Source organism: Marmota flaviventris, chromosome 11 (assembly GCF_047511675.1).
Source record: "Marmota flaviventris isolate mMarFla1 chromosome 11, mMarFla1.hap1, whole genome shotgun sequence".
NCBI lineage: Eukaryota > Metazoa > Chordata > Mammalia > Rodentia > Sciuridae > Marmota > Marmota flaviventris.
This window is the reverse complement of record NC_092508.1, coordinates 103053694-103072750: the sequence shown is the minus strand read 5'-3', so window position 1 is coordinate 103072750 and position 19057 is coordinate 103053694. Positions and strand designations below refer to the sequence as shown.

Genomic DNA, 19057 nt, shown 5'->3' with positions numbered 1-19057 from the left:
GCCAAGAAGGTCCACCAGCGTAATTTAGGATTAACCTGAACGAGAATCCCATCCGCAGAATGAAGTCAGCCGTGGGGACCAGTTAGGCTGAGCTGTTGGCCCGGGTAGCCACGAGCTGCATGTGGCTGTTGAGCACTTGAAGTTGTCTGGTCCCAACTGAGCTCTGCTGAAGTACAGGACACAGACCAGATTTTGAAGACGTAGTAGGAATACAAGAATAGAAAATATCTCATTAACGATTTTTATATTGGCTACATGTTGAAGTGGGTTTTTTTAATTGTTGTTATTATTGCTGTTTGTTTGTTTGTTTGATCCCCCTGCCTCAGCACCCCCAACCCTGAGTACTGGGACTACGGGGTGGGCACCACAAAAATCCCAGCTGAAGTGAGAATTTTTTTTTTATGTACTGGGTCATTTAAATTGTATTATTTAAATGATTTTCTTTTCCTAACTTTTTTTTTTTTTTTTAAATGTGGTTAATAGAAAAATTGAAATAGCCTTACGTGGTTCACATGACATTTCTCTTGGCTGGGCTGCATTTGATGGCCAGGCTCCTAGAGAAGAGACTAATTTAAGGTGGAGAATGTTGTAAAGAGAAGGATCCCTTTAAGTCACGTACAATTATGAGGACCCTACCAGTAAGGGGATCCCAGGAAGTGGCCCTTTGAGGATCTGCTTCAAGGAAGGAAGAAAGAACATTTTGTAATCAGCCATCGATTGCGAAGAAGACACTAAGTGCAGCCCAAGGCGGTTTACTTGTTGGAGAGCAGCGCCCCCCCACCCCCCCAAGCCCCTGTTTTAAAGGCTATTGATTGGCTTTGGCAGGCTCTGCCTCAGGATGCACCCTGCCGTAAAGCGGTACCTTCCGCCCAGCCTGAAAAACCACGTCCAGTAACTGCTGGTGGCCTCATTGTCCCCTAGAGAGCGACAGCAGAGTGAAAAGTGGAGTCAAATGCTCTCAAAGGGCAGGAGGTGGGACATAAGCATTACCAGGGCACCTCAGTCAGAGCTCTGCAGGAAAGGGACGGACCCAGTACAGTAAGTATCGTGGCAGAGGACGCCTTCAGGATCAGTGGGCACCAGACAGAGGTGTCCTCTGAAAAGACCAACGTGCTTCAGGAAAAGTGGAATTCTTAGGCAGTGACCAGACAGTGTGAAGCTATAGACTGACCAGGTCCCTCTCAGCTGATGGGATCACTGGTGCTGCTGGTCAAGTGGGTCTATCAAGGGGTGGCGAGACAGGGGAATGCCCATGTCCACGCCAGGTCACTTGGCCCAGCTCTGGCCTTTGCAACAGGTAGAAGGAACACTGGGACGTGGTCACCAACTCTCAGGTCACTCCAGACCCCTCTAGACAATCTTTGGACCTCTGGGCTGGGTTCATGCTTTCTACATTATATTTTTGAAATCCTTTGAAACCATGATCTTCTCTGAGTTTTGAATCCGTTGTTGATTTTGGAGTTCTTCACGGTGCTTTGTGAGAGAGTCTGTGTCCAGGGCAGTTTGTAACCTCCATCTGGCTTGACCATCCCTAACGATTCTTCTAGCCTTCAGATTCTCTAACCAGGGGCCCACTTGTTAACCAGGACAGGAGAGCAGTCTGTCCATTCCAGCAATGGCTGGGATCTTCCTGGGTCCCTTTGGAGCTCATCCTTGTCCCCTGCCACCTGCTAAAGAAGCAGGAGCCATCAGTGCAGGCCACAGAGATGGTCACCCCGGCACTCTTAGGAGCCCGCCCGCATGCTCCATGCTTCCCAGTCCCCCTCTGATGTGGCCCTGCCACCACTCTCATTCCGAGGCACAGGGATATTCCATGAGGCAGTCGCAGCACCCACTCTAGCTTCAACACTGTCCATCATGGCCGGCAACTTGGACCAGGTCCCAATCTGCCTCCTGTGTGCTGTCCCCCTGTTGTCTTAGGACCACCACCTAAAGGGACAGATTCCACCACCAACCAGGCTCCCCTGTGGCAAGAACCACATGGCTCTCAGGCTGGCCTTTCCCGGTGGCACTTGCTGGAGTGCACTCAGCTGTCCCTCCCCGCCCTGGTCTCTTCTAGAGCCCAGTCCCACGCACCGCCCACCACGGAGAGGCTTGACGGGCTACAGCCCAGGGCACCCTGTCTTTCAGCAGCTGTTTATCCACTAACACCTTCACTGGGGGCACAGTCCTGCTGGCCGGGTATGGGGACAGGTCTGACTGCACGCGTGGCCAGGGCCACAGCCTGCCGGACACCAGCCAGCTTGTGGTGCTGGAATTTCCCATCTGATTTAATCCCCCCCCTTTTTTTTTTCCTCCAAGTGAGACAGAAACAGTTTTCAATTGCCTGCTGTGGAGTGGCCATTCAGGATATCATTATTCTTACTGAACGCTTCCTGTCGGTGGTAGCTGAGCATCAGGAGGGGCCTCTGGAAATCATCTGACCTGAGGCTGGTGGTTGGGAGTAATATAAGGACCTGAGGTTCTGACAAATGGCTCTCCTCCAGTCCCAGATCTTTCCGTGCCTCCTAGCCCCGATGCTTGGGCTGGTGACTTTGCCCACACTCGAGAGTACCTGGTCATCTGAGTCCACATGCTGGAAGGGTCGGCCTTGAACCTGCCCAGCCTCCAGGAGCCCCGGCACACATGGTCTATCCTCGCATCACGGGGAAGCACTGATGCACTCACTGGATTCTTTCTCAGTGATGCCGGTACCTGGGGTCTGACTCCCCAGCTTTGGCAGCCACCCCACGTGAAGGTGTCCCTGTGTGTCTGTTCCCTGAGGGCAGGAAGGGTGCCTCTAGTTCTTGGTGGACTCTGCTGCATTCTCTACCTTTTGCTGTGTGGAGGTGGGGGGTGGCCAGCAGGCGGAGGGTGTCACTTCTGTCTGCTGGACTACTGTCAGCCAGGGACTGAGAATCCTTCCTGGCAGGTGGACAGCTATACTGTGGTGTCCAGAGAAGTCTGCAGAGCTGGGCCACGTGGCATCTGCAGCCCATGGAAGGCAAGGTCATGCTAGAGGGAGCAATGTGTCTGAATGACACTGTGTCCCTCCATGAGACCCAGGCAGTGAAGGAAGGGAGCGGAGCCTCCAGGCTCTTGTTTGGGGCTGATGGCATCATTTCTGGTATCTTCTGGGAAACCTTTATCTCCAAGTTCCCCAAGGAATGGGCCTGGCATCTCCACAGGAACAGAGGAGCAAACAGGGACCTGCATCGTGGGATTTTCAACAAGCCCCGAATAAATGACCAAAATGGACCTTCGCTGTGCAAGGAAGAAGCTTCTAGCAGCGTTAACTAAAGGGCCAGCTGATCTTCTGAGTTCATCAGGGCACAATATGACAGTACCAGTCCCCCCATCCTTCCCCACCAGATTAATGTATGTCACTTCACAAAGTGTCTTCACATCCCCATTCCACGGAGCGCTAATTGGGCTCCTTTGCCAAGGTAGACATGAAGGGTGGGGTGGGGAGCATAGCCGTCTCCCTGTTGGGATCAGAAAGTCCTCGTTGACTGTGCAGCCAGCAGGTCCTCCTCAGAACTGCGTGGGTCCTTGTTTGATCAACTTGAGTGTGGTCCAGGCTTGGAGATGACAGGTGTATGTGTACAGCCCCCCTGAGCCTGCAGAGCCCTTGCAGAGGCTCCAATCCTACCACCCAGCTTACCCCAGGCCATCCATCTCCTTCCCTTCCTGAAAGGCAGCACTGGGTTTGGTTTAAGAAAATTGGATCTTGAAGGGGGATCCTCTCCTCTGAACCTCTGCTCTCCAGCATGCACTAGCCAGAGTGGCCTTGGTCGGAATCTGGTGGCACATTATTTTGCCTGGGGCTTCTCCTGCAGCTGACTTCTCCAAAAGGTCAATTACCCCAGCAGCCATGCCATTGTATGAGGCAAATAAAGACAGGTTTGGGAGAGGGAAGGGAGCCTCTGCTTTTTTAAACAAAGTTCGCAATGATGTCCACTCGAACTCAGAGGCCACCTTGCAAGTTCCCTCATCTGTTCATGTTACCTAGCAACCATGGGTACAGAGAGCAGAGAAGCATGTTTGGAGTAGCAGGTCGGAGCCTCCTGGGAATTGATCATCTGGGAATGAGGAGCAGTCAGCCAGAATTCATCTGTAGAAGACCCTTCCTGCAAGGTCTCCCACTCAACACTCCCATATTTCCGCTGTCCTGACTCTGTAGTGCAGTGGTGGAGGGCAGTGAGTTTTCATGAGGCGCACATCTCATGGTGGGTGCCACTTATGAATTCCTGTCCCATGCATCTCAGTGTCCCTTCCACCTGGGGTCAGAGGGAAAGCTGCCATCCTCACCATGTGCTGTAACCCTGTTCCACGTCTGCTCTGAGCTTTCCACCATTTATTAGGTTTGCATCCTGCAGACACCACAAATATTCCTTACAGTAGTTGGGCTGACATTGTTCCTCTTTGACATGAAGAAAATAAAACTGTGGAGGTTTGTCATTTATTTGCTAGCAGATAAATTCAGGGTTTAAACCCAGGCCTGTCCAGATTCATGGCTCACTTCCTTCTGTTTCCATCCCAAGCTCTTTGGACAACACAAACAGGTGATATCCCACAGGACACCGGTTGACCGATGTGCCACTCAGAAGCAAACCTATTTTAATCTGGCTGAGAGGTTTGCCATGGTTGACTTACAGTCCACCCCCTCTGCTGGTTTTTAGTTTAGTTTTGTTTCTTTTCTCCACCTTCTTTTACCAAAGAGAAAGGTGACTCCTGCTACCTGCATCCTTGTCTTAGGAGGAAAATGACCCAGTGAACCATCTTCACATGAGCGTGAATTCGTCTCCATATCTTTGCCAAGGTCTGTTTGCTTTGAAGAAAAATACTGAAGCAACTGCACTGGATTTTAATTAAGATGCAGAGAATTCTAAGCTAAAGGGACATGATAAATTATCATGAACTAGGGAATCCAAAGCAGTCACCAATAGCGGGAGAGAGACGGGGGTTCAAAAATCCTTCCTGGTCCCCCGAAACCATTCTCAGTTGGAATGCCTTCTTTTCTGCTGTTCATACTGGGACATCAGACTGTCCCTAGCGGAGCCAGTGTCCCAGGAGCGCTTGGTGGGTGAATGGTAGTGACTGTCCCCCACAGAGGCACAGGTGTCCTAGCCTAGAAGCTGTGCAGGTGTGTTTGACCCCGGGGTGTTTGGCCAGGTAGGAAGGGCATGGGGAGCAGGGTCCTGGCATAGGACCTGCCTTCTTGGTGCAGAGAGCAGCTACCCCAAAGGAGCTTCTCTTTGTGGGTCTTTTTTTGTCCCACACAGGAACAAATTCATGCAGAACCTTCATATTATGGTTTAGATTATTCGGTGTCCCCCAAAAGCTCACGTGTGAGACCATGCAAGAAGGTTCAGAGGAGAATGATTGGGTTGTGAGAGCCTTAACCCGACCGGTGAGTTAATCTCTGATGGGATTAACCCGGTAGGGGCTGCAGGCAGGTGGGGTGTGGCTGGAGGAGGTGGGCATTGGGGGCGGGGCTTTGGGGCGAATATTTGGTGAGCTGAGCTTAGTCTCTCTCTGCTTCCGGTGGCCCGCCGTGTCCTTAGCCACTTTCCTCTGCCACATTCTTCTAGCATGATGTTCTGCATCACCTTCAGCCCCGAGGAATGGAACCGGCTATCTGTGAACTGAGACCTCTGAAACCATGAGCCCCCAATAGATGTTCCCTCCTCTGAAATTGCTCTTGTCAGGTCTTTTAGTCACAGAGTGAAAAAGCTGACTTAGGGCCACACAACGCATGAGCAAAGGACCCAGCACTCAGAAGCAGGGACCCCTGGGCTCCCTCCCTTCCTGGTCATGAACACAGCCACAGCATGGGCCTTCTGCACGGTGGTCCTGGCCTTGACGCTGGGCTCCCTTTCAGGGCCTCGTGGGCTGCACTTAGATGTGCTTATGCCCCATGGTAATTCAGACCTGTATTGCCCAAGGGCTGGTCCCCCATCCAGAGCCTCCTGCCCACACACCTCCCTGGGGTCAGTACCTGGGTAACAGCACTTCTCTTGCAGGATCCCATTTCCTGTGTAGCCCCAGGCCAGCTGCCCACCCACTAGCCACTTGTTCCAAGCTAATTCTATCCCCCAAATTATCTTTTTTTCCAATACTGGGAATTGAACCCAGAGTCACTCTACCAGCTGATCTACATCCTCAGCCATTTTTATTTCATTTTATTCTTGGTACCAGGGATTGAACCCAGGGTGCTTTAACCACTGAGCCCCATCTCCAGTCCTTTTTATTTTTTATTTTGAGACAGAGTTGCCCAGGCGAGCCTTGAACTTGCCATCCTCGGGCCTCAGGTTCACTGAGATTATAGGCACGTGCCACTGTGCCCAGCCCCCATCCTGCAGTCCTGATCAGAGAGACTGTAGTAACGGAGACTTAGTCCCTGGGGTCTGGACAGCCTAGGACAGTCCCCCTACCCCGTCCAGCTTCTCTTGACCTCTCGGGCTCCTCCAGCCATGGAACAGCCTCTGGTGGGGGGAGGGGGTGCTCCAAGCTCAGCCCATGGGGTGGGGGTGGGGCGGGCAGCCTCTCTGTTGTAGGGACACATGGCTTCACCCAAGAACTCTTCCTGCGACCCATGGGCTTCCTGGTCACTTTTCGATGACCCAGTTTTCCCTGTTCTTTGTCTGAACTCTGCTGACCCCCCCACCCTACCCCCGCCCTCCGGAGTCGTTACTCATGGGCATTAACTTGAGCTGGGCGTCCAGGGGAGGGCTGTCCTTGCCCCCTTGGGAGTCTTCCCCACTCACACGGGGACATCATCAACCCTGGCCACCAGTGAGGAGGATTTGGTGTGTACATGAGCACTGCAATGGCCTGGGCTGCTCAGGGCGTGTCTTTCCCCCTGGGAAGGAAAACAAATCTTTTTTTTTTTTTTTCTTTTCCCAGCAGGGGAGGGGCGAGGCACTGAGAATTCCAGTCTTAGTTTCTTCTTCAGAAACTTAAAAAGAGAGGTATTTCTTTGAAATGGCATATGGGGTGTGTGTGTGTGTGTGTGTGTGTGTGTGTGTGTTTTCCCCGCCTCTGCGGGAAGGACATGATTTAGTTTGGATTTATTTTCCTCTTTAAAAAAAAAAAAAGCGCACAATAAAAACAGTGTGTGGAAGGAGCTGGAGCATGTGTCACCTGAAGGTGGCTCTAGTTCTTTATCTTCAGCTCCATGTTCCTCGGGGGTTTCTGAGCCTCTGCAGGGAGCCACTTCTCTCAGGATGTGATAGTAGAATTTCCTCATCTTCAGCCTGATGGGGGAGGGGGGACTCTGAGCCAAGAGTTCATTTCTGGAAGCTTCCATCAGGGCACGAGGGGATGATTCATGCTAGGCCTAAAGGTCCTGAGACCTCAGATGAGCCGATATCCATGTGCATCCCTCAGTTTGCCCTGTGTCCAAGTCGGGGTCTCCAGGGACACTGTGTGTGTGTGTGTGTGTGTGTGTGTGTTGGGGGCTGTCCCTTTACAGCCAGGCTCAGGTGACTGGATCTGGGGCTGGTGGCATTTGGAAGGGCCACTGGGTTAGTGAATCATACATAGGAAGCCCTAGCCCTGTCCACGCCCCACTCAGTGACTGGGCACTGTCATATCATACCTCCAGCAGCCCCGGGGTGTCACCAGCTAGAACAAGCGTGGCCCTTCCTACAGGAAGAAGGTGACCGCTCTCAGACAGCAGGATTGTGCTGTTCACCCCTAATGTACGGAGGGGTGATGTGGGACCCAAAGAGGAGCCACGACTTCCCCAAAGCCCCATGGTCGCCTAGTGACAGGGTCAGACGGGATTCCTGGCTGATGTCCTCCCCTGTCCCACAGCACTGGACTCTCCTTGTGTGTCGTTATGAAAAGTTTCTCAAAGCAGATGAGCCCCTTCTCAGAGCCTCCCAGGGCTTTCCCAAATTGCTCAGAAAAAAAAAAAATTCCCCAGGTTTCCAAACAGCCCGGCCTCCACGACCTCTCCCCACAGCCCGGCCTCCACAGCCTTCACTTCTGCCTCTTCTCCCTCCACCCATCCCTCTGCTTCAACCAAATCAGCCTTCATGCTGACATTGCTGGCTCTTCCCTCCCGCCGGGCCTGTGCGGTCACGGTTGCCTCTGCCACAGTCCCCTCTCCTCCAGAGAGGCCCCACTGCCTCCCTCACATTGCCCACCCCCTCACAGCGTCCTTGTCCTTGGCTTTGTCCCCTCCTTGGTTACGGTGCAAATGCATTTGCTAGGGTGTCCCTCCTGTCTTCTGTCGCTGGGCTGGGGTTCCGGCCACCTTGTCACCACACTGTCCTCAGGGCCCCAACAGTGCCTGCCACGCAGCAGGTGCTGATATAAGGTAATGGTGACTGCGGGCCTCGTGCAGGAGTGCATGGTGATCCCGGTGGCAGCTGCGGTTGACTTCACTGGTGACACAAGTGGGCCAGGTCTCCTCTCTGGTCAGCCAGAGGGCCCTGAGCAAGAGGTCCCCGGGTCGATGCCTCGCTCCCTCCCCTGCCTGTTTACCTACCATCCGTCCGTTCATCCGGGGCAAACGCTGCGCTGCACTGGGGTGAGCAGAGGCCCCACCTGCCCAGGGCTTGCCGCGTGCTAGACTCGGGGCTGGGCTCTGAGGGACCTTGTGGGACTTAGATGGAGACACAGTGAAGCTGGCTCCATACTGCCTGGTCATCGCTCGCCTGGAGTCAGGCTTATCATGCAGAGCCTCAGTATTACTTCCTGAACAATGGGGTCCAGATCAGGGAGGATGGGGACATTAAGGGAAGTGTCATAAGCAAGGCCCCGTGAGGCAGCTAACGTCATTGACTTTGTCATCCTGCTGCTGGCCAGCCTAACCCATGAGACCCGGGACAGGAGGAGCCACTGACACGTCTGCAGGCTCCTCTTGAGGAGTCCGAGGCATAGGTGAGGGGGAGGTGGATGTGGAGCATGGCTGGCACCTGCTGAGGGGGCTCCTGCCTGGAGAGGGCCAGGCTGGTGGGAGGAGCCACCCTGAGCCCTACCTGAGAAGGAGAAAGCCTCTTTCCCTGTAATCCACAGCCTTCACCCAGGGACCTGCCAGGGAGCAGGGAGCAGGCCAGCTATAGCAAGACCCCCCAGGTGGCTGTCCCTCATACTGCTTCCCAGAAGGTCTAGCCACCCCCCTCTCTCTCTCTCACACACATACACTCAAAACAACAACACACACATATACTATGTTAGTCAGCTTTCTGTGACTGTGACAAAATACCTGAGAAAATTTACTTAAAGGAGAAAAGTTTTGTTTTAAGCCCAGGGTTTCATTCCTTGGTCACTTGTCTCCGTTGTTTCTTGACCTGACATGAGGCAGAACATCATGGGGGAAGGGCATGGTGAGCAAAGCTGCTCACCCCACAGCAGCTGGGAAGTAGAGAGACAGAGAGGAAGGGGCTGCGGACCTTCCTCCCAGTAGGTCGTTCAATTATGAACCCATAGATAGATTGATTAGTCTATTGATGAGGTCAGAGCCCTCCTGACCTTCCACTTCCCAAAAGTCCCACCTCTGATCATTGCTGCACTGGCGACCAAGACTTCAACACACGAGCCTGGGGACATTCCAGATCCAAACTATAACATACACATGCACACACCACACACAGCGTGACACATGCGCACACAACACCCACCGCAACATATGCACATACACACACCACAATACACGAACACACTACACATGCACACACAACACACACCGCAACGTACACACACATACAATACACACACCTACAAGCACATGCATACATACATAACATGCACACACACCTCCCACATATCCATATACAACACATACACACACGTGTGTGGAACAACACACATACCCACATATTCACTTATTCACAATACACAAACCACCCACTCATACATATACACAAACTGTCTGCATACACTCTCTTCTCTCTCTCTCTCTCTCACACACACACACACACACTCATACATATACACAAACTGTCTGCATACACTGTCTTCTCTCTCTCTCTCTCTCACACACACACACACACACACACAGGATGGTCCTGCGGGGCAGGCAGCAGAGCAGCCTCACCCTCCCTCCATATGTGGGTCTGGTTAAGTCCTAGAGCTCACGCTATTCGGGCTCTTGGCTGCTCTTTGGACCTGGCCGAAGTCGCATTGACCCTGAATCCGGAGCAGAGCATCATCTCAGCTCCCAGCAGGACTGGGGATGGTCTGGGTTCTGGTGGATTAAGCTTCTGCAGAAGCAAGACAGGGAAGGATGGGGCACCTTGGGGTGCTGGGGAGGGGATGACCTCTGGGAGTTCTGGGCTTAATGCAGCGTTCTGGGGTTGCCATGAGGAGATGGTGTCTGCAAAGCACTATCTGTTAACCATAGTCCGTAAGCAAGGCGGGAAGGGAGGACCCTGGGGATCAGCCGACACCCACCCTGCAGTTGTCCCGGAGTGTCTCTGTGGCTAGGCAGAGGGAAAAGCCTAGGAGCAAATGGATCCACTTCCTGGCTGTCGGTTTTTTTTTTTCAGCTCTGTGACCTTGGGCAAGACCTTGACTCGCCCTTGACCTTTATTTGCATCTGTGAAAGGGCACTGTAGACCTACTCGGGCTGCTTCAGAAATACTGTTCGTGAAAGCAATTTTTATTTTGTTAGTAATACTACATTCTGGTCTCCTCGGATGTGTTGTGATGTTTTGTTTCTTAAAGGCTCTTTTAAGACTGGGGATGTAGCTCAGTGCATCTGCCTAGCATGCTCAAAGCCCTGGATTCCATCCTAGCATCATTTTCTTTTTAAAGGCACTTTCCCGTACATTTAAAAAGTGGGCACAGCTTACTGCTGGCTGCTTGGAGATGTAGGAAAGTCCAAGTGGTCCTGGTGTGGAGACTGGCCCGCCCTTGACTCTCCAGCCTCCCAAGGGCCTGGAGGGTGAGCATCTTGTCCCTTGCTTCACAGCAAGTAAATTCACAGTTTGTGAACCCTGAGTGCTCCGAACACTAGGGTGAATTGTCATTGTCGGTGGTGACACTTGTTGAGTGCCTCTTACTGCAAAGGCTCCGGGCTACGCCCCTTCACATTAGCTTTGTGCACCTGCACAGCCTTCCAGGTAGCCGCCGCTCCCCATGTTCAGATGAGCAGATGGAGACTCGGACAGGTGCTGAGGCTTGTGCAAAGCACGCACTTGGAGGCCATCTCTGACTCCCAGGGTCCACGGCCTCCACAGCACTTGGTTGTCCTGTCACAGTGGCTGAGTCACAGTCACACTCTCAGGCTCACCTGTTCAGAGACTGGGGTCAGAGGGAGAGGAGGCACCCAGAAGTCAGCAAAGCCAGGCCAGAGGGCCGGTTGCCTGCCATTACATCTACTGGCCACTTCCTTCTTGAGTCTAATGTTGGCAAGTTGATTTAAGCACAGTCCCCATGGAAAGTACCAGGATGGTGGAATTATGAAAATAAAATTGAACGCATCAAAAGTAAAGTTGAGACTCAGTAGAAAAGTTTCCTCCCGTTAAAAACCCATAGCGTCCAACCCAAGGGTCTGTTGACAGATGATGCACAAACAAAATGTCATCGACACATAATGGAATAATATGTAGCCTTTAAAAGGAAGGAAACTGTGACACTTGCTACCATTTAGTTGGACCTTGAGGACATTATGCCCAGTGAAATGATCCAAGCACTAAAGAACAAGTACTGTCGATTCCACAGATAGGAAGCACCCAGTGTAGACAGATTCACTGGGACAGAAGGCAGAATGACAGCTACCAGGAGTGGGGGAGGGGGACTTGGGGTCTAATGGGTGCAGGGTCTCAGTTGGCGATGAGGAGAAAGTTCTAAAAATGGGTGGTAGCCGTGGCTACGCAATATGACTGTTCTTAATGCCACTGAACATGGTTACAATGGTAAGTTCTATATTATGTGTGTTTTAATACATACTATGACACAATACAAGGAAAGAATTTATAGTGTTTACAGTACAGTGTTAGAATCTATTTGCAGAGAAACGGCAGGCTTATTTTTATACATTACTACGGGATGCCTAGTCGTCAGCTGACCTGCACATATGCAAAAAAGAAAAAGAAAAAAAAATAGACCAATCACATCTCTTTCAATTATTCAGACATCCAGACTCAACACGGCTCCGCTGGCCTGTGGCCTTCAGACTGAGGGAAAGTCAACTGAGAAATCTCTCCTTTCCCAGTCTAACTACTTTTTAAAGAGCCCTGTTTCCCTAAAGCCTATAATTATGTTTGCCTCCAGGGTATACCCAGGCATTTTTTTTTTAAATAAGCAAAGAGCATCCTACAATTATCATGATGATTTGTTGAGCACAGGCCAAAGGCAGACAGCAGGCTGACTCAGCTCTGCAGACTGACACGCACATGTTGGCGATCTCAATCCTGCAGGCCCCGCCAGGACGCGCGGGTCGATAATTAATATTAAGAGCTGGAAAATGAACAGATCCACGCAGACGTCTGCACTATGCTGCCCACAAGATGGGTCAGGCAGCAAGCAGGTGGGTGGGATGTGGCCCTTCCTGAGCCTGGCTGTCCCCTCGGAGCAGGCCCTCCCTCTGCAGATGGTCCTAGGTAAACGTTTCCAGCCTGTGTGAGTGCGTGGCAGCATCCAGATGTTGTCACCCGGTGCTGCTGCTAGCGCCACACGCAGCCGAGGCCAGGGTGGGCAGAGGCTGGCGGAGTTGGAGCCTGTCAACTCTGTCAGCCCTGATTTGCGGGCTGAGCCTGGTTTCGTGGCCCTGCCTGTAATCTCCCCGAGTTCAAAGAGCGCTGAGCTGCTTGTCTTTGTCAAGAGCACGGTTGGGGATCTTTTATGTGGAAGATGTAGGATTCTCGGGCCGACTTTGATTATTTATTCATCCCCCTCGGTGGGTGTGTGATAGCACGGGCACCACGCAACCCCTTGTCCTGGCTACTCTTGCTCTGAAATTCATCGAGCTTAAAGCCCTTTGAACATTGCTTTTCGAGGGAGGGGAAAAGTTTTTGAAGTCCTCTCTCTCTCTCTCTCCCCCTCCACAGTGCCACAGCACCTCTTGCCGCCGTTCCATGCACCTTTGCCGATTGACATGCGACATCAAGAGGGAAGGTACCATTACGAACCTCACTCTGTCCACAGCGTGCACGGGTAAGTCCTGCCTCGGCCCCTCTGCTCCACGGAGTCCCCCTCCCCAGCAATCTCACCTGTCACTCTTGCCTCTGTCCTCCTTTGTGGAGTTCCTGCTCTGTGCAGTCCCCAGTGGGCATGCACCTTTGCCACCCATGAGCAGGAGGTACGTGCGCACCAGCCACCCTTCTGGTGCTTCCTGAGGAGGACGCTCGCTCACCTCCCGACATTCTTTCCCAGACTCTATAGACTTCCTTAGGGGACCTCCCTGCTTTACCCAGCCACGACGTGAGTCCCCTCCTGGCTCAAAAACCTGGATGAGGAAGGTGACCTTGGATATGTGCTGTCCCAACAGAACCTTCAGAGGACTCCCTTTTACTATCTCAACTCTTCCACTTGGGACAGTATGTTTCGTGGGCACCCAGCCATAAGGGCAAGCTCAAAGCAATGCTCTGGGGTCTCTTCCTATTCCCCGGCCTTGAGATCTCCAGGTCAAAGGGGCATGTCTCAGTAAGTCCAGCCCTGCTCCTGCCCATTCCCACCTGGGACCTCTAAGCCCCTGGTTCATGTCAGTTTTCTTGGTCTTTATGACTCGAGGCTCGGTACCTCTCTACCCCATTCATTCTTCTTCTACAAGAGAGGTGCCAATGTCTCCACTGTCCCCACTCCTACCTGTAAGGGGAGCTTCTATGAAGGATCAACTGGCCCCGAAGGCCCTGCTGACCACACCCCTCTAGTCACCTTACCTGGTTCCAACACACACCTCCTGCCTCCCATCTCTGCCATGCTCCGGCTTGCCCATCCCATCTAGAAGATCCCTTTCACCTGACCACCTCTGAGCCTCAGCTCTGGAGTCACTTCCTGCAGGGGTTACTGGGTCCCCCACATTGAGTGGGGCCCCATGCTGGTTCCCTCGACACTATCACCCCAGAGTGAGCCGCTTGCATAGCTGCCTTCCAGCAGGCTCTGAGCATCCCTTGGACTTCTGACAGCTGACATGCAGCAGGTCAATGCTACTTGAGTGGACAGTCCTCTCCATGTGTGGCACCTCATGGAGGCAAGTCCTCCTACCTCTCCCATCTCCTGTCGGAATGAAGTCAAAAGGCATTTGCTGAATGCTCCCTACATTCCAAGGGTTGTGCCCAAGAAGTACACAGCCAGCCCTCAATGTCACCTGTTTGGGGAAACCTATTGCTTCCCCAGGATGGAACAAACCTGGGACTTTTTATTTTCTTTTCTAAAATATATATATATTACTTTTTAATATTTTACTTTGAAATAAGTCCAGACATGCAAAAGCAGTTGCAAAAAATCATAAAGGATTTCCTGTATGCACTCCATCTGGCTCTTTAAATGTAAACATCTTACATAACCAAAGACTGACACAAGGCTGTGCACGAACCTACCCCTTTTATCCACATGTGGTTGGGTGCCCACGAACGTCTTTTTTCCTGGTTCGGAAGCCAGCCCTAGGTCCCCCGTTGCCTTTGGTGATTGTACATTCTTCACCATCTTTCATCTGGATGGATCTGGTGTCCCTCTTTGTCTTTTATGACTTTGACACTTTTGAAGAATGTGGACCAGTTACTGCATATGCCTCTCAGTTTGGGTTAAGCTGATATTGCTCACAGTTTTGTTCAGATGCTGCATTTGGAGAAAATAATATCGTAAAAGTGATGTTGTGTGTGCTTTACAGCACATGGTATCAGGAGGCACCGGAAATGTGGGTCATATGCTTAAGGCAGTGTCTTCGGGATGATCTGCTTTAAAGTTGTTACCTTTGTAGTTGTTAAGTGTCTGGCTGGGAAATACTTGGGGACTGTGTGTATACCCCATTTCTTATCACTTTTATGCACTTACTTAAATATCCATGAAAGATTCTTGCCAGAAACTGTAATGATTAGTGTTTGACACAGGGTGTTCTGTTTCCGTCGCTCCATCTGTGTGTATTGATGGGAATTCTACTGTAAGGAAGAACTGTCCTTCCTTCCATGTTTTCTTTATTTGATTATTCATTGGACACATGGATATGCATATTATTCTATGGATAATACTCTACTTCAGTATTTATTGTATTGTTCAGACTGTCCTACGTTTGGCCATTGGGAGTCTTTTCCAATGGTCCCGTGTGTCCTTTTGACATATTGGAAACTTACCATGCTTTTTTGATGTATGTACGTGGTCCTTGAATGACTAGGATCTGCTTCAGTGCACCTGTAGGTGATGGGGCCATTACTATCCTCTGACCCCTTCCAGGGACGCTCCAGTTGCAGGCGGCTGTGACCACAGCCCAGGCAGCTTCTGGAAAGTGCGAATGTTTGGAACTAGTTGAATCACCTGAAAATTGAACATTTGGTGGCATCTGAAAATCCTAGGAGCTCAGTTCCAACCTGGGATGGAGTTTGTGCTGCTGATTTTCCTGCTCTTGAGAAATGTTTGGCTGGCACCGATCCTGGGCACAGCAAGCCAAGTGTCGCTTGCACATGGTCCCATTGTTGGGCAGGAAATGTGACAATGCTGAGAGGTCTCTGGGGTGGGATCCACAATCTGTTTAATGTGTTCTCAGGTAAATGCTCTGAAGCCTGGGTCTTGAAATGCTCTGATTATAGACAGAGCCCTGCCACTGAATGAGAAGTCCCTCAGTGCTGACACTCACTAGGCAGGCAGGTGGTCATGGGCTGGGGCTTCTTTCTGGGCTTTGCCTTTCTCTGGTGCTGGGTTGGACAGTCAGATGCCATGTCTGGACCTGCTTCCTTCCTGGCCAGGGAAGACAGAGTGCCAACAGAGCCTGGGGCAGGAGAAAGCTCATGGTGGCCTCTGGCAGCCTGGATTGAATGGTAGTATGAGTTATTAGTGGCTGCTAAAACAAATTGTCACCAACTGAGTGGCTTAAACCAATACAAATGTATAATCACAGTGTTCGGAAGGCCAGAAACTCAAACTCACTCTGATGGAGCTAAAATCAAGTGTTGGTTCCTCCTGGGGGCTGATGAGGAGAATCTGTTTCTTTAGCTTTACTAGTTGTGGACGCCTCCTGCATTCCTTGGCTTGCAACCCTGAGGTCACATCGTACCACCTTTTCTTCTCTTTGTCTTCTCATTTCTTCTTCTGAAGCAGTTTTCTCTCTGCCTCTCTCTCATCAGGATTTGCGATTGTTTTTAAGGCCCACCCAGCTATCCAGGATCATCCTTCCATCTCAAGATCCTTAACACTGCAAAGTCCCTTTTGCTATTGAGGGTAATACAGGCTGTGAGGATTAGGACATGGTCATCCTGGGGGACCATTACCTGGTACACTTGGGATCACCAGACCCTAGCGAGGAGTCTGGCTCCATCCAGTAGCATAAAGGGTGTTGATCATTTTGCACAGATCTGCAGCAGGCACCGCAGTGAGCCTGATATGCATATTAATCTTCCCGGTTGCCCCGGGAGATGGGGTTAGAAGCTTGGTCTTGCAGATACAGTCCTGAAGCTCAGAGAGGGGTTGTGGCTTCCCACAGGATGCCTGCAAGGTGGGCATGCTGGCTTCTCTCAGCGCTGGGGAGAGCAGTCTCTCAGGTACAGCTCCCCTCCCCAAGACAGGAAGGGGTTGTCTGCTCAAGCCCCCATTGACCCTGTCCTGCTGGGGGTGGCCTCCTTGGGATAGTTGGGTCCCACTCAGGCCAAAGGGTGAGACAGTGAAAGCTTTGGGGACTGGCCCTGAGCTCTGGAGAGCCCAGCTCCTCCCCTGCCCTCCCCTCAGTGCCTCAGGTGGGGACCGCACAGAGCCTCCTAGAACATGGCCCTGTGGCTCTGGCTGCCTTGATTAATGTGGCCGGAGCCTGGTGGAGCACCCCGATCCATCAAGCCCATGTTGTGGCCTGCTTCTCTTTGCTGGCATCAAGTGTGTCTAATTACACAAATGTTACACAGCAAATGAGGTCCAGCGTCATCTCTTGTCACAAGTCTGAGCCTCTGCCTGCTGCTGGGAGTATCAAGGGTGCGCCCACCAGTCTGCCCTTGTCCCCTCCTGCCCCCCACTGCTCGGGCATCAAGACCTCTCCCCAGGGCTCTCAGGATCCTGAGATCTCTAGGGATGGAGCACCCCAGGGTGTTGCAGGCTCTAGGGCTGGCCCCTCGTGCCTCCCCTGTGCCCACAGAAGCGCTCCACTCAGTGCCCCAGAGCCTGCTGGGCTGGCTGCACTTGAACCCCGAGCTGAATCCACCAGCTGTGGGAGAGCAGATTGACAGAAATTAACAAATTAACCAAGTTCAATTTCTTCATCGGTGAAGGGGCCAGATCTCACAGATAATCCAGATAACACAATCAACTGAAATATTCTGAGAGTAAAATAGGACCCTCTGGGGGAAGCATTGAGAACAGTCCGCAAGCCTTCAATAGAGGTTGGTGGTTCATATTGGTACTGCTGGTCTCCCTGCTTGCCTGTTCTAAAGACGGAGATTCGTTGCAGGCTGTGGGCCATGTGGGGCAAAACCAAGAGACTATGTAATGGCTGGGATGTAAGATGGTGGGAAATGAGGCCAAGAAGTTACCGTTGAGGGAGGAAAGATTGGATGTCCTCCTTTGGCTCCCAGGAACAGGAAGGAGAGCCAGATTTATTTTTAGGGAAACTGTAGAACAGTTAAGGGATGGACAGAAGGACAGAGAACATGGCAAGGAGACCTGCCAGCAAGTTCTAGTAGCCCCACGAAGAGGAGGCGCAGGGCCAGGTTGGCAACCCCACTCTCCAAGTTCAGGCTGCTGAGGGGCCACCACGCAGCCCAGCCCTGATGGTGGCTCTCTTCTAGACACGCACACCCTGCCCCTCTGCACCCATGTCCTGGTATGTGGTGAGTCCCGGCTGACTTGGCCAGAATGAACTTGTGTCCTGGAAGGAGCAATGGAAGTCCCATGTTCCTGGCTCAGGGTCGATCTTCAGCTCTTAATGTGGCTTGGTGGGTCGAGCCTAGGCCTGCCCTGCCCTGCCCTGCCATAGGCTTCAGAAAAGACCAACTCCAGCTACCTTCAGCCCAGAAGGGCTTAGAACACTGTCACACGCAGCAGCCCCAAACCTGCCCGTGGACCTGAGCAATTTGGGTGTGACTTAAGGATGCTCACTCCCGTGCTCCAGCCCACAAAGCTCTGAATCTTTGGGCTAGAGTGAGGCCTGGGAATCTGGCTTATTCACAAGCACCCATAGGTCCTAGTTGGGGACCCCTAGAGGCCACCCTGCTTGTTCAACATCTGGCCAAGAAGCCCAGGGCTGTGTATTGGCTTCCTTGGATTCATAGTGCTAGCATGGATGAGAGGCCTGGCCACGGCTAATTGCTCCCTGCGGATCACTTGAACCTGAGCTGGACTTGGCTTGCATGGCATTGACCATCAAGGCCCAAGGCCACCCTGCATGAATAAGGAGAGAGGAGGGGGCTCTTGCTAGGGACAGATGGCTCTGGGTTGTAGCTGTATGTCATGAATAGCCAACACACCGGCCCAGGTACGTGAAGGACAGAGGGAATGCCAGCTGGTGGGTGTGGGGGCCACCTCCTCCCGTCCTCTGTACCCCCAGTCACGTGTGGTGCCCACTCCCCAGAGTCACTTGAGAGCGCAGTTAAGAATCCAGTCCCCTCTTCATCCCAGCCAGGGCGTGTTAATGGGGCCGTTTAGCCCTGCGTTGGTGTGCCTGCCCTTTAAAAAGTAGCTCTTTGCTCTTGCTGGGCTGAGCTCACGACTTTCCAGTCTGGGGGATTGGAAGATGGCCTTTTCCAAGGTCAGTGTTCCATAAAGTCGGCACCGGCTCGTCGTGAAATTCATAAACACGGCCGCCCGCTCAGCCTGTGATTCACCAGCACCGGCCCGTCCCGGGACCTTATGACTCTGTCCCCAGCCATTCACGGAAGGCGGGGGTTTGGGCCGAAAGAAATTTGGATATTTTCTTCATTCTTGGCTCAGGACACCAGTTGACGGTTTAGAGAGGATTGGCTCTGTTTGTGTTTCTCGAAGAACCTTC

General features: G+C 52.1%; 1 protein-coding gene across 2 annotated transcripts in view; it reads left to right on the top strand.

Moving 5' to 3' along the window:
- Gli2 (GLI family zinc finger 2) overlaps window positions 1-19057 on the top strand; it is a 170468-nt gene that overhangs the window by 107378 nt on the left and 44033 nt on the right. For both annotated transcript variants that reach the window (XM_027936868.2, XM_071619407.1), the window contains exon 2: window positions 12987-13092. In XM_027936868.2, coding sequence (XP_027792669.2) covers window positions 12987-13092 — 106 coding nt within the window. The remainder of the gene's footprint in view (window positions 1-12986; window positions 13093-19057) is intronic.